Here is a 14,770-nt window from a genome sequence, read left to right as displayed (position 1 = left end):
ATTGTTGCCCCAGGATTTCTGTACCAGGATTTCTGTCCTTCCTTTGTTCAGATCTATGTCCACTCATTGTTGAGGAATTTTGCTAATTCAGAACAGAATAAGAAATCTGCAAAATAAATGGCAAGTAGATATGATTTGGACTTGCTCTGTATTTAGCAAATGGCATAGTTTGGAACTTAGGTATTCTGCTAAGTTCAGATACACCTAGACAGCCCCACTGGGTTAACCCTGCCTTGATGTAGATGGATATTAGATCCATGTTTCCATCTAGCAACTATGAATTTTTCCTTCACTTGTTTTCTGAGAGAGCCATTAATGTCAAAGCAAAGGGCTTTCTTGCCAAATGAAGTCACTTTGGAATAAAGGATGAAAAACACTTGAAATTCTTGAACTCCTCATTTAATATTTAATAGATTTAATTGCATCTGGTGTTGAGAAATATCTATATCATGGGTTACAGTTCTCTTCAGAGTGACAAACACACCATCACACACAAACACCCACATACACACAGGGGGTTGGGAGAGAGAAGGAGGGAGGCTCTTTTGCATATATAATATGTGATTCTTTGCCAAGTAATATCTAGATATGCTGGTGGATGGGGCAATAAATGCAGGCCAATAACAAAACCAACCCAAATAAAAACCCTAATAAACAATAAAATGCTTAACTGCATAAAGCAATTACTAAAGAAAATAAAGGAAGGCAGAAATAAATCTGGTTAGTAAAGTTAAAGTAAGAGCGTAAGTGTTACAAAGACTGCTCCATCTTGAGGGAGGAAACTGTCAAATTTGTTTATCTGTTTATTAGTTGGCTAGGAGTCTGTGGTGAGGTTAGCATTCTGAAAGTGAAGTTTGCACCCTCTGGTGCTAGGGTTCAGGTCAGGCATTATAACTGCTACTGGTTTCTAAGGCTTCCAGTTGGCGGCTGGGTGAACCCAGAATAGATTCACTTCCTGTACATGGTGAAAATATACAGAGCCAGGTTTCCCAGGAGGGTCAAACCCTCTGTTTGCCCTCCTCCCTGGCCAGCAGCTACTGGATGTCAGGATCAAAGAATGCAGGTGTTGCTCCTGATGAGCTGTGAGCAGTCAGGAAAATCATCATTTCACTTTAGAAAAGATAATAGTTTTAGCAAAAATAATAGTTCCAATTAAACAGGAAGGGCAGATAACTGTGCACTGAGTCCAAGTGGGGGTACTTTGTGTCCCCATCCATCTCTGAAACAGGCTTGCTCCCAAGCACAACCTTACCAAAATCAAGTGGATACAAGGGAGAAAGGCCTGAGAGTTTATGAGGTCACAGGTGTCCCATAGAAATGAGCTGAGCTCATGGGTTTCGCAACATTTTCTGCCAAGTCTCAAGAATTTGGGGCAATAACATTAAAGTTAATTCCTCATTTCTGAAAACATTGCCATTAATATTCATTCCAGGCTAATGAGAGCCTTAAAAAAAAATTCTACTTTGTAATTACTGATGCCAAATTCACCTCCTCAGTAAGCTTAGCTATGTTAGCAAGTCACTGGGTTGGAAATTTCCTAGGGAAGTTTTACAATCCGCCTCATAATCTGCGATGGTGAGACTATGGTGTATTCTAGTAAATAAACTCTGGTTAGTGGGGAACTGATGATGACAGTAATTGTTATTATAGCAACTAGCGTCCTATGTGCATGGAACATAGTAAAACAGCAATACCCAAGCAGGCACTTTCTGCATTTTGCCAGGAGTCTGTGAGGTGGGTACCACCACTGCTTAGAGCGGGTGACTCAGAGAGAGGGAAAGTGACTGCTTCAAGGTCGCACTGGGTGGTAGATGTGGAACTTGAAAAGCTGGAGCTCTGGCCCATTTTCAGATGCTATAATACCCTGAATGTTAGAATCAACTTAACATAGTCGCATCTTTCTGTCTTTACTCAGAAGCCATTAAGGGCTGGTGCTGGCATCTTCACCTCCATTGTAAGCATCAGTATCTGCTCTGTAGAAATGTTCATCAGTAGTAGAGAGTTCTGGTTAACAGAATGCTGGAAAAGGAGGGTTTCCATTTTTTTTTTCCATATACCATACACAAAGGAAATGGAAAATAACATTACCTCCACTTCAGTGGAACTTTATTTTGAGATTTGGAGTGGGATTAAAGCATTTCTAAATTTGTACCTTTTACCAACTGATTGAGCATTGTTTCCCCATGCTATTTAAATACAGAGATGGAGAAAAGAGCCAAACGACACATCTCTAGTGAGGCTTCTGTAATGGGACATCGACTGTCACAAAAGCCTCATTTTGGGGATAAGAGATGGTAAATGCTGCACCCGGGTCATCTATACAGCTACCCCAAACAAGTGAGGTATTGATCACAGTACAAAGAGATTTCAGAGGCAAAAGTAAGAGCAGCCCCAGGACCCTGTTGATAGCTGCGCACACCACTAATTCACCTCAATGGGCAGGCACCTCTGAGCTCAATTAACCCTTATTCCCAAGGCCCCCCATAAACCCCGAGGTAAACATGGTTCTCCCGGCCCTGGCTTTCTATCAATGAAATAGATCATTGCTATTGGAGGCTGAGGGGCGATTCCAGTTTATAAATTCACCTCGCTAATAAAAAGCCTGATACTTCCAGTGTGGGTGAGCGGGCATTCGAATCTTGTAATACTGATTCTATAAATCAGAAAATTTCAAACTGCTGAGGCCATCCGTGATTTCTTCTGCCTTCTGTGGCTATTGGAAGGAAATATAAACCCACTGGAAGTAGAGCAGGTGATAGCAAATGGCCCCTGGTGCAATTGTCTGCACACAGAACATTAGTTGTTAAATATGTACTGGAGCCTGAACGATTTCTTTCTTTCGTTTTTTCTTTTTTTTCCCCCCCTCGTTCTACCCTCTCTTTTCCTTCTCACCGCAACCATTGTTCAGAAGCAAATTGGAAATCTGGTAATTAGGCCCTGACTCACGGTGTAGTATTAGAGTTCCGAGCCAAAGTTCAACACCCTGAAATGAAATTTAAACCAATTAATCTGTTAGATTTTTATCGCTTGTCCGTGTTTTCTCAGCAATTCCCCCAGCACGTGGCCTTTGATCAACTCTCATACAAACGCTAAAATGTGTGCCTGCTGCTAGCAAGATGGGAATGACATTAACATGGTACTCATAAAACAATCAGAGCAGAGAAGCCCTCAAACAGGCAGGGCATAGTAATATTTAATAAAAGCGCACACATAATCTTCAGAATTAGCATTTTGCGCCTTGCAGTACCTTTGGGAGAAGAGCTTTTATTTGTGGAGTGATCATTATTATAACAAAGAAGAGCTACCTAATAATTTCCACTTTAACTCTGCAATGTGCCACGAGCATTTCAGAGCCATTATGCTAAACTGTGGTGGTATAATCATGTTATTGTCATAGTTTGAAGGAAGGAAAAATCTCCTTTACTTGGGTGGCTGTTGTGAGTGGGAGGAGAGGTTTAAAAAAAAAAAAAAAAGAGAAAAAAACACCCAAACTTTTATTTTTAATGAGATTTAGAACCAGGAATTGGCTTACTGTCCTTGTGAAGACCCAGAGTGTGAAAATTCATTGGCGAGGAAGAAAGACTCTTTCATTAATTAAATCAAGATTTGGCCGGTAGAAGTGGTTTTGTATTCAAATCCACTCCTCTCCCCTATTCCATAATATTTCCTTGGAGATAGAATTGTATTGATTATTACACTCCTGGGCTGGATTGAACTCTTTCATGAGTCTTTTCACCTTCAGATTTCACCGAACACATCCACCGTGACTATTATAAACTACCTTCCCTCTGCATCTCTCTGGATATCCTGAGTGAAAGAAAAACAAGTCGTTGCAGACGTTCTCCGAGCTTTCTCAGAGAAAACATACCCCAAGAGAAGACGGAAGGGGAGGCTCAGGGTCTGTTACTTAGCACATCTGAGCTTAAAAAAAAAATAGTAGTATCAATTTGCTCTAAAACGTATAACCTTTATGTTGCACAGAATTAAACGCTCTGCTGTTATTTTTTTAATTAAAACGTATTACCTTAGTATGTGCTCACTGGAAAAATTCAAACCATACGGCTATCTATAGAGTAGAATTTAATAGTCTCCTTTCTCTAGTCACCTTCCTTTTTCATATGGACCCACTGGGGACAGTTCGTGTACATCCTTCCAGACTTTTGTCTGTCATACCTGTTCACACGTACCTACACATGCTCATGCATATAGGCTAATAGATATCAGTTTTTAAGTTAACAGAATCACACTATTCATCAGGCTACAAACTGATTTTTGTTTTACTTACTGACATATTTTGACATCTTTCCATGTCAGTTTATAGAAAATTTTTTTCGTCCATTCTAATGATACTCCACACATCCTATGATCACTCCCTTACTGGGGGCACCTAGACTCTTATACTGTTTACTGTCGATACTACAGTGAACATTTGGGTACTTGTTATTTTAGGCACGTTTGCAAGTACTTCCTGTGCTGCTTTTAGTCTGGCAAGTTTGTTTGTGACTAGGGTCAAAATGTAAGATGGCAGCCGATGAGTTAAATTTAAGTCCATAAACATTTTGTTTAGCCTACACATTAAAAAATATATATATTGAATTAGTTGCCAGCATTTAAAGATTGGGAAATTTCACATAAAAATCTGGGCTCCTGGCTTCTTTAGAAAGATCAGAAGACCAGTTCACACTGGGACTGCCTCTGTGCGGGGATACCGGTGGCTGGAGCTTCCCCAATTTGGTACCAGCAACCATCCATCTCATGCTTATTCTGAGACCCTGAGCTGCTGTATTCATTTGTGTTTCTTGCCTTGGCCTGTATGGATTTGTGAGTTCTTAACAACTGCTCTTGAGCCTGGTTCATTTAGCTAGTCACAGTGTTTTCTACCCTGCATTATTGACATTATAGCGTTCTTCATTTGCAGGACTGTCTCATGCATGAAAACTTAGCATCTTTGACTTCCAGGTACTAAATGCCAGTAACATCCCTTCCTCACCCCTCTCTCTCAGTGGGTCAGCCCATGATTCCTTTACATATTTTCCAATCTTCCCAGTGGGGGAGTGCCACAGAGCTTCCTCTCAAGACTGCCATGACACAGATGTATAGGAGCACCTTTGGAACCCTTTGAGGTCTCAACTTAGAAAGGGCTGCCCGACCGACTTGTTCTGAGAATGGCACTTAGTTCCCTAAGCAGGGATAGTGGATTGTGTTGAGCATAGAGGTAGGATGGATCCAGGGGTGCCACTCTTTTCCTTTAGTACTTCCTCCAGCACTTTTTGTTCCTCCCCCAAAACTAAGAAGATGGTATTGTATATTGTTTCCTCACCAGTTTTTCTCTTGAAACTTGATGCTCACTTACCTCTGACTAGTTGACGTGTACCTTTTCTTCTGGATGGTTGAAAACATTATCACTTTCCTTAGGAAATGTTTGAACACATACACACACATCTATACATATATGTACTTACATGCCGTCTATATCTTACAAATAACAAATGGAAAAAAGAGAGCTGGGGTCAAGTATAAAATTGGCAGTTCTTGACCATGTTATTATAGCTTCTTTACAATAGGAGAGTCTGTCAAAGATAAACCAACACGCCCTTGTGTCTGCTTTTGTGCAATGATGAGAAAGCCTGGAGGAGTCCATACTTAACTAAAGGAGAACATGCTTGTGTGATTAAAAAATAAAATTTAAAAAATTAAAAGAAATCCCAAAGCTAGTACAGATAATAAACACCAAGATTATTTTGTGGTTTATGAGGGCAATCACAGGGTCAGCGTTTAATGATACCGTTGGATTCCACACTTTGCCATCAGGCAGGAATCTTTCAAGACCAGTTCAGTTAAACCAATATTCTGTTCTTCTCAGAAGTATCCGGGGATATAGTAATACCTTTTCTACTCCACTCTAGCAACTAAGTACTTATACTGAGTTAGAAATTAAGAATTAAGATTTTGAGACATTAACTAGAATGTTTCCAAACTGCTTATATTTTAAGAATTTTATATAGTTGTTAAATGTAGTTTATTTCTCTTATAAATTGCTTGGAATCATGCATCATATTCTATCATTAGTTTAGGAGTACTCAATTATGCATTTAAACGTGGTTACTTTTAAAGGAAGATTTTACAAAAAAGTCCTATGCCTGTGGAACATTGATCACAACCTTTATATGTGTCAAAAATTGAACAAGAATTTTCAAGCCATGAATCATTTACATTTCCTTGATTAATTATTTTGTTTTTAGGAGAAAGTGGGGGAGAGAAAAGGCATCTGAACTGCCCAGTTTTAGTTGTAAATGCATTGCTGTGAGTTCAGCCAACATGAAATGTTTAGTTTGGATATTTCCAAATTTCTCTGTGCAATTTTATAAGATAAATTTGACTCAAAATCAAACCCATTCTGCTTGTTTGTGTGGTGGCACATGAGCAATGGTTCCAGCGGGCTGGGCTTCATATTTTCTTTTCTTCTTGCAAAAGTTAAAGCATGACATTTTGCCAAATTTGACAAAGTCCAATAATTTTTTTGCCAGTTTCTTCCTGTTAAAATTAACTGGTGCTCTCATTGGCTTCAATACTTGGAAAGTCAGTCTAGGGTACTTAATAAACATTTTATTAAAGAGGAGGGTCTCATTTTCTCTCCTTAGACAATATCTCCTTTGCTTTAGAATTTTGCTTTGTTCCTTTTCATAAAAGTGATCATGAAAACAGCAGCATGGCATTGTGGAGTTAACAGTCCTCAGTGGTACGAAAGTACTCTCTGAGAGATTTCATTTTTGCCTAGTAATTCTGTTGAAAGCACGCCATGCTCATCAGGCAAACCACCTCTAGTGTGTTTGGAATCACAGTATTTGCAAATTATTTCCCATCTCCAAGGGCCATTTATAATGGAAAGAAAGGAGATAGGAAGTTTTGAAAAAGCCAGTTCTTGGGTTTTATGCCTGGGAATGACAACAAAGCAAAGGTCATGGGACTTTCTGTGGTTCAGCCCTGACTCAGCTGTTTGGTTACATAATTCACCCTGAGTGACCTGCATACTTTGCATCTATAAAATGGGATCCATGACATTTATTGAAAAAAACTTAGTGACTTTTATTCAGGAATATTGCTCTGTTAGTGGTACAGACAGAAGGCATGGAACAAGAATGATGTTCTGCTCCAGCCTCCTTTCTTTCTTCCCTTCCCATCAAACAGCAATGTTTATCTAAAAAATCTATGAGCTTTCTTTTCAGGAGATGTATTTAATTATGAAGCAATGCTATGAGGTTTCCAGTGTATTTTAAAACATCACCCATTTAAAAAAAATCCTTAGCATTTCATAAATTAAATTTTGCTTCTACATTTTATTTCATAAGATTTCAGGTTTGAAAAAGATTTGGGTAACATATATGTATCTTAATAGAAACAATGAAAAGGATGCTTTTAAAAACTGAAATTGCACCCTGAGGTTTCAGGTCCTAATGTGACTAGGAAATGCTGAGATCTTGAGGGACTTTCTGTTCGTGAAAAGATAAAAGATTTTTTTTTTTTCTTTTCCTCAAGTCTCCCATCATTAAAGTTTGGTTCTAACAGCCGACTCCTTCTCTTTTTCATGTGTGTTGAAAAGCAGCTACTCCCTGTATCAAAGCCATCAGCCCGAGTGAAGGATGGACGACGGGAGGTGCGACTGTGATCATCATAGGGGACAATTTCTTTGATGGGTTACAGGTCATATTCGGTACCATGCTGGTCTGGAGTGAGGTAGGTGTTGTCTGAACATTAATATCTAATAGCTTGGTCTAGTTGAGGAGACTGTCTACACTTGCATTTCTAAGAGAGTGTATAGAATTTAGAGATGGCAGTCTGGGTGGGCCAGCTCCAGTCTATGGAACTCTGGAAACTAGGAAAGATGGGTTGGGTTTACCAGGAGGCATCACTTTCTACTGGAATGACTTCCATCCACTGGCCCATCAGCACCAGGAGACCTTCTGTTTTGTCATTTGTCCTCATGGGCTAGCCACAGTGTGGAGGTCCTATTATGTATTGGGAATTGGAAAGGAGATGCAAAGTCACAAAATATATAGGCAAAGCCCTGTTCAAACTGTAACAAGGTAGTAATCTGTGAACATTTGTAGATGGAGTCTATTGTAGGATCATCTTCAAGGATCACCATTCACGTGACAGTAATAATCCAGGTGTAGGTGGTTCTTGACTTATTCAATGACTCTTCATCAGAGAGTGAGCAGTTTGCCAGGGGAACCTAGAAGAACCCAGAGCCCTAGGAGTTTATACCTCTCAGGCGTCTCAGTGTGGGACTTCAACCATATGAAAATGACTATGCTCTAGTTTTGCAGTACTTTTCAAGCACTGTGATCATTATTTTAACTGCAAGTTGACTTGTCTGGCAATAATCAACATTAGCTCAAATTACAGAACATAAGTATCACCATTCCTTAGAAGCCATGGCAAACTTGCCTTTGCTTTCTAAATTCTGAGCCTCGATTTCTTAGCCAGCATGCCCAGAGCCCCTTTTCTTTCATCTCCCCGAAGTTTAGAGTAAAAACAAGGTTAGAACTGCAAGAGAGCATTGAGCTCACTTATCTCACACACTTTACAAGTGCTCATAGAATGGCTAAACTTTATTGAGACTTACTGGATTCTGGGCACTGTGCTGAGTTCTTGACATAGATCATCTTAATCTTCCCTCTACACCACAAGGTAAATACTCTTAACGTGTATCTTTTCTTGATAAGGATACTGAGACTTAGACATATGTAATTACATCACCCCAAAGCAGCCACCCAGAGCCCATGGAGTGTGAGTGATAGGTATGTGGCCACACAAAGGAGTCAGTAGCAGAACTGGAGCTAGAACTCAGAGTTTCTATTTCCATTTCTGGTTGTCCTCCCATGACACCACTGTTTAGCCCATCCAGATGTTTTGATTGTGTTTTCTCTTTGGAGGGGCCACAGAGATAAGCAGAAAGTTAAGACTGTGACAGTTGAGTACATTTATCTTTCCAAAGCAGAGGCTGCCCTTCCTTTTAAGCCTTCTATGTGCACACCTCACTGCCAGTAAGCCACTCCGGCAAGCCCCTTGCCAGCCCGTTCTGCCGTTGCCTTTGTCTTTCCCATGCATCCAACAAGCGGCATGCTCTTGGCCAGAGAATCCAAGCTCCCTTAAAGCTGAATCAGAGATGGACTTCTCAGTCCACCAAACTCATTGCTGTCCACGTTAGAACAGCCCAGGTCTGGAGGTGGACTGAACTCCCCTGGCTGACTGCACCCCATTCTTTGTTGGAAACATTGGGTTGTAACATTAGAAGCATCACGTACATGGCATATGTTTCTTCCTTGCTGCTGGAGACAACAGTGCTCACAAGGATAGCCATTCCCAGGTCCCCTGGGCTGTGTCTTCATCCCTTCCTACCCCTCATTCTTTTGCTTGTCCTGGACCTTGAGAAGAGGGGAAGAATAAATAGAATATGAACTTTTTATCCAGGTCATAGCAGTCACAGTGAGGCCTGAGAAATGGGGCTCAGAATCAGCCATATTCTTGACCCCTGAGAATAAGTGGGGTTAGTGTGATGCTCCCTTTACAACCTCATGCCTGTCTTAGGCCAGGTGCACCACGTTGGATGTGGAATAAAGGACTTCAGCATATCAGGAAATTGTTAATTTTTCCCTCCACCTTGTCAAGGTCCCCCAGTTTCCTCTCAGTTCCCTCACTTTCTTGCCCTTTTTGGTGAACACGTAAGGGAGGTTAAATTCTACCTTAGATTTATCTAAATTGCTTTAAAGGATCTGTTTCCATATAAAAATCAACGCAAGTCATGAAAAGGAAAATCCACTGAGGTGATACCTTTGTCCTCCTCCCTCATGTATCCCTCCACTACCCCTGCCTTGAGTGTACCAGAAGCCCCTCGTGATGGATCTGGGGGGTCCAGCTGGGAGGTGGGGGTTGGAGGGCGCATGCTCCTTCTTTGCCCACCTCCTCCTCACAAACTGCTCTCCTTCGTGGGTATATCATAAATCAGCTATGACTCTTTCCTGGTGAAAGCCCACTATGTAGTTTCCCAAAATGTTTTAGCTAATATTCTTTTAAAATAAATAAATCCCCTGCAGCATTAGCAGTTGGGTGTCTGGATGGAGGACTTTAATTTGGCCTGTTATCATCATGATGGTCCTGACATTCGGAAAAATGAGTCTTGCAGAGGTGAACTTTTTGTAAATATTCTAAACTATTTATAAATTTAGATTTGCATCCAGGCTATTTGACAGATATGATGTTCTCTCTTTTTTAGTGCAGGGAGAGAATCTGGTACTGCTCCAAATCCCCAAATCCATTGTACACTGACGAGAAATTGAGAAGTAGCTCACATTTACTAAGGGTTTTCATGCGTAGGCACTTTACGGGTAGTATTTTATTTGATTCTTATTATAGCCCCATGTTACATACATATAACTAAACCAAGTGTCAGAGAGGGTCAGAGACCCACCATCACACTGACAGATAGGGCTAGAGATGGGATTTGAACCACAATGTATGTTTTTACGAAGGAAATACAAGCCCACGTTAATGAGAGAGCAAATAGGTAGAATCTTGAGAGTAAGGAAGGACAGGAAGAAGAGAGGAAAAAAAGGCATGCACAGTAATCCAGGTGGTACAGTAGTAGGAGTAGTAATAGCAACAGTAGTAATAACTATGACTGTTGTTTTTAGTCAAAATTAAATTGTGTCTTTTATTTTGGTAGGGCCCAAAGAAATTGGGGGCCATTTCTCCAGGCTTCCACTGGATAGAATCAGAACTTGGTAACTGTGACTATTAAGAGAAGATATCTATGAAAGTAGAGTATGACTAATATTAGCTAACATTCATTGAGCACTTAGTTCCTGCCAGGCTCTCACGTGAACCTGGTGACAGCTCGCATGTGTAGCATGTATAGCGTGCTGTTCTCATTTCACTAACCGGGAAACTGCGCTTGGGGAAGTTAAATAAGCTGTTCAGTTATCAACTGGTGGAGATGCGATGTGAACCCAGACAGTCCAATTCCAGGGCTCACCTTTTTAACCGTCCACGATTTAGGCTATGCCAGAATTTTTACCCTAGGGCTTTACCATATCAGACCAGGATGGAATTGCCATTGATGCCTTATACTTGATGGTATCTTAACAGTTACTATCACCTCCCAAAGTAAGCTAGACTTGTCATGTAGAGAATCAGAAGAGCGGTCCCTTCATTTTCTAGTTGTGTAAGTTTGTGGGTGGAGCCGTTGGCTTACAGGAAGAATTTACCCTTATGAAGGGTATATGCTTTGTGTTAGAGGCAGAAGACAACCTCTTCTTTTTCTATATGAATGACTAAGTTACTTGTATATTTAAGACAGTTAACCTGTCTGGGCCTCTTCTCTAGAGTAGGACCCCAGTCTATCCAAATTCTTTGTCCCTGGCCACATTTTCTCTTGAGGTTATGCCACCTCTGAGATCTAGTACTTTTCATTTTAAGTAGACTTTCATCTCTTCTCCATTTCTTCACTCTGTAGCTCAAAGCATGCAGGAAGCGGGCTGGTGGGCCAGGACAAGTCGATAACATTTTAGATTAGCAGCTGATGCTATTATTTGGAGTCTCTTTTTAGCTAAAGAAGTTTTAAAAAGAGCCAGAGAAAATAGGGCTGGCTTCATTTACCCTCATCTGTGCCCTTCCCCTACCAACCCAATCTTTTGCAAGTGAGTAGTTCATTTTAGCTCACTGATGGCCCCCATTTGGGAAGAAGACAGGTGGCACTGTCCCGTTCCTAACTCAGGGCTGCCTTCTGTGAACTCCCAAGTTTGGGGTGAACCACAGGGCTTTCCTGTGAATTTGGTTTGCTATCTTTGTTTCTCTTCCTTATTGCTTCTTGCCCTTTCTCCTCTCTTTTTACAAAGCAAATTATCTTCCTGATACTCTCGTACTCCTTGTCATGTCTTACACCAGAAGACTCAAAAAAAAAAAATCTTTGTAGTGTTTTATATATAAACCCAGAGAAACCAACAGGGTTGATGTGTGCTAATGTTTAATGTGGGTGGAGTTTTTTTCTTGAATACACATGTACTTCATTGCTTTTGCTTTTCTACCAACCTGTGATGTGGAGGGGCGAGGGGCTCCTGCTACTGGTTTGTCGTGCCAATGGTTATTTTAATATCTCCTTCTGAATTCCTCTAATTTCTAAACAATGAGTACTGGTTGGCTTACCAGCTGGTGTGGAACACTGGGGTAGGTACTATCCGTGATTAAAGTGAGTCTTTGTGGGATCTGGTATATTATTTAGAAAGACAGCTTGCTCTCATGTAGCAAATTAGAGAGTTACATAATATATTTATGCAATCTAGAGTTAAATTTGTGGTTTAAAATTCCAGCTAAGGTTCTAGAAGGCAGAGAGAGTAGTGTAGTCAGAGGTAGACTGTTCCAATAACCAATCAGGTTTCTATTATGTCCAGGTGGATCTCTGTGCTGGACGTTTTAGGCTCTCACCATCCTTTTAATTAGTCACTGAAATAGCTGAGAGAATTTATACAGCTTATGGTGTTTAAGCTGCCTGTAAAAAATGTCCAGTGGTGGGATTGGCAGGGAGCAGAGGGTGGCAGGAATGGAAGACAACCATCCAAGAAAGGATTTAGATTTCACGGGGTAGCAGTGGGCTAGGAGCCAGATAGTAATTATAGTCCTTCCATTGTCCAGTCAGAGCACCTATATTTTAGTCATTGTTGGTCACTGGACCTCCATCTCAACATCTGAAAATGAGGGTCTTAGACCAAATCCTCTTGGAAACCAGCTACAATTCTAGTCATTCCTTTTATCTAGAATTCATTCCCTTGAAACCCCCCCAGCAGTAAGAAGGGTGGGAGTGAGGATGCGTGGGAAGTAACTTCTTCCACTATTGTTTGTTCTTCACTTTTAGAACACACTTGCAGTATACAATATCATGTTTATTTTGAACTTCATCAAAATGATTTAATTAGCCCCCAAACTGGATCTCCCTATTGATATCTCTTCAGTCCATATTTTCACTCTCTACACTTCAGATTCTGGTATCTGATCTACACCTGAGACTTATACCACAGTGTTGCTCTAATTCATCTTCCAGATAGTTCTATGGAATATACCATAGAACTTTGGAATATACCATAGAACTTCTATGGAATATACCATAGAACCATATACCATAGAACTTCTATACCATAGAACCATATACCATAGAACTTCTATATACCATATACCATAGAACTTCTATGGAATATACCATAGAACTTTGGAATATACCATAGAACTTTGGGATTTTAATAGGCACCCCATGGGAGATGGGGGTGGGAGGTTTTTCCCAGTAAATTTGGGAAATGTTGAGTCAAACAGATTCCACTGGTCCTGTCCTAGAGTTTTCGAGGTACTTATATGCACTTTGACTATCTAAGACATAGTATGCAGCATGTTCCAAACTTTGTGACCACAGAACCTGTTTTTTCAGGGATCACTTTACAGGAAGATATACTGATAATGGCCAAAGTATATTTAGATTTCATGTTAATGAAGTAAAGTCATGAAACCCAATTATGAAGTGATTGGGCTGGTGTAGATGTAGGAAAATGTGAAATATTTGCAGAGTATTATTCAGATTAGACCAGCAATGTTTGGAGCCATTATTGTTTAATCCTGCAAGGCTCTGAACAGAATTTCTCTCATATTTTGCATCTGGTTTTAGTCCGTGCACACTTGACGTTAGATGCCATGTGATTTTGTAGGACAGCTATATTTAAAGATTGCCAGGACCACTTAGCTCAAATGGAAGAAGCCAGCGTTACGTTACTGTGTGAACCAGTTAGCCTCATCCAGGGGCCATACACTGTCTTTTTCATCCAGATGAATGTTTTCTTCAACGGCATTCCCAGAGACAGGCAGAAGGCAAAAGAAGCCACTCTTTGGGAAACCTATGGGTGACCATGGTCAGGTAAATAGCAGTTTGTGGGGCTGAGAAGCAGTTTTGCTGCTTGAATCCGGAAGTCGGAAAATAAGGTTTTAAATGCAATTATTGATTTCTTCCCTTCTTCCTTTCCATATCTACTTTCTATTCTCATGTGTGCACATAGCTCAGAGGAAGGACTGTAAATTTAAAAAAAGAAAAATAGTATTTGCTCCTCTGTGACATCAAAAAATGAATGACTACAACTCATACATGGTCCCACTGTGAGTTTCCCAGGCCTTGTATCCGGTCTTGATTTTTACTGAACCACATGTAGAGTCACAAAATTTCGAGGGCTTTGAGGAGCATTTCCAGTCATCAACTGCAGCTGTTTTATTTTGAAAGTGAGGAAAAAGAGGTTCCAGCGGCCGCCGGTGCAGTGACTTGTCCTGAGAATGCCTTAGCTAGTTAGTGCTGGGATTTTAGCCCAGTTCTCCAGACACCAACCTCACTCCCCATTCAGCTTTCTCTTGTACCAGGATTTCTCGTGACATTTCCCTAGTTTTTTAACATACTTCCTTATATTTACCAAACCCTCCCAAGTTTTATACATAATAACATCACAACTCTAACGACTATTATGTATAACACATTTAGATGAGATACAATTCCACTAAAACAAAAAAAATTAAGGTGGAGAAAGACATTGTGTCAAATATCTTCTCTTTCAAAAACTTTTAATATAAATAGGGTACAATGTAAATAGCTGTGTCATCTACTTTACATATATTGAAGCTTACAGGTATAAGTTTAATTCAAAGTTTATTAAATGCACAGGTTTTAAATAATTCCTAATTGCCTACT

At 40.3% G+C, this 14,770-nt stretch overlaps 1 protein-coding gene across 6 annotated transcripts in view; it reads left to right on the top strand.

Annotated features, from left to right (window-relative positions):
- Positions 1–14,770, top strand: part of EBF1 (EBF transcription factor 1) — a 390,876-nt gene that overhangs the window by 285,394 nt on the left and 90,712 nt on the right. For 4 of the 6 annotated variants that reach the window (XM_030834265.2, XM_060296554.1, XM_030834263.2 and 1 more), the window contains exon 9: positions 7,604–7,734. In XM_030834265.2, the coding sequence (XP_030690125.1) occupies positions 7,604–7,734 (131 nt within the window). Of the gene's footprint in view, positions 1–7,600; positions 7,735–14,770 lie in introns of all 6 variants that reach the window. The other 2 variants (XM_030834262.2, XM_060296551.1) reach the window with 1 other exon arrangement.

Source organism: Globicephala melas, chromosome 3, assembly GCF_963455315.2.
Source record: "Globicephala melas chromosome 3, mGloMel1.2, whole genome shotgun sequence".
Lineage (NCBI taxonomy): Eukaryota > Metazoa > Chordata > Mammalia > Artiodactyla > Delphinidae > Globicephala > Globicephala melas.
The sequence above is the reverse complement of the archived record's forward strand: the minus strand, read 5'-3'. Positions and strand labels throughout refer to the sequence as shown.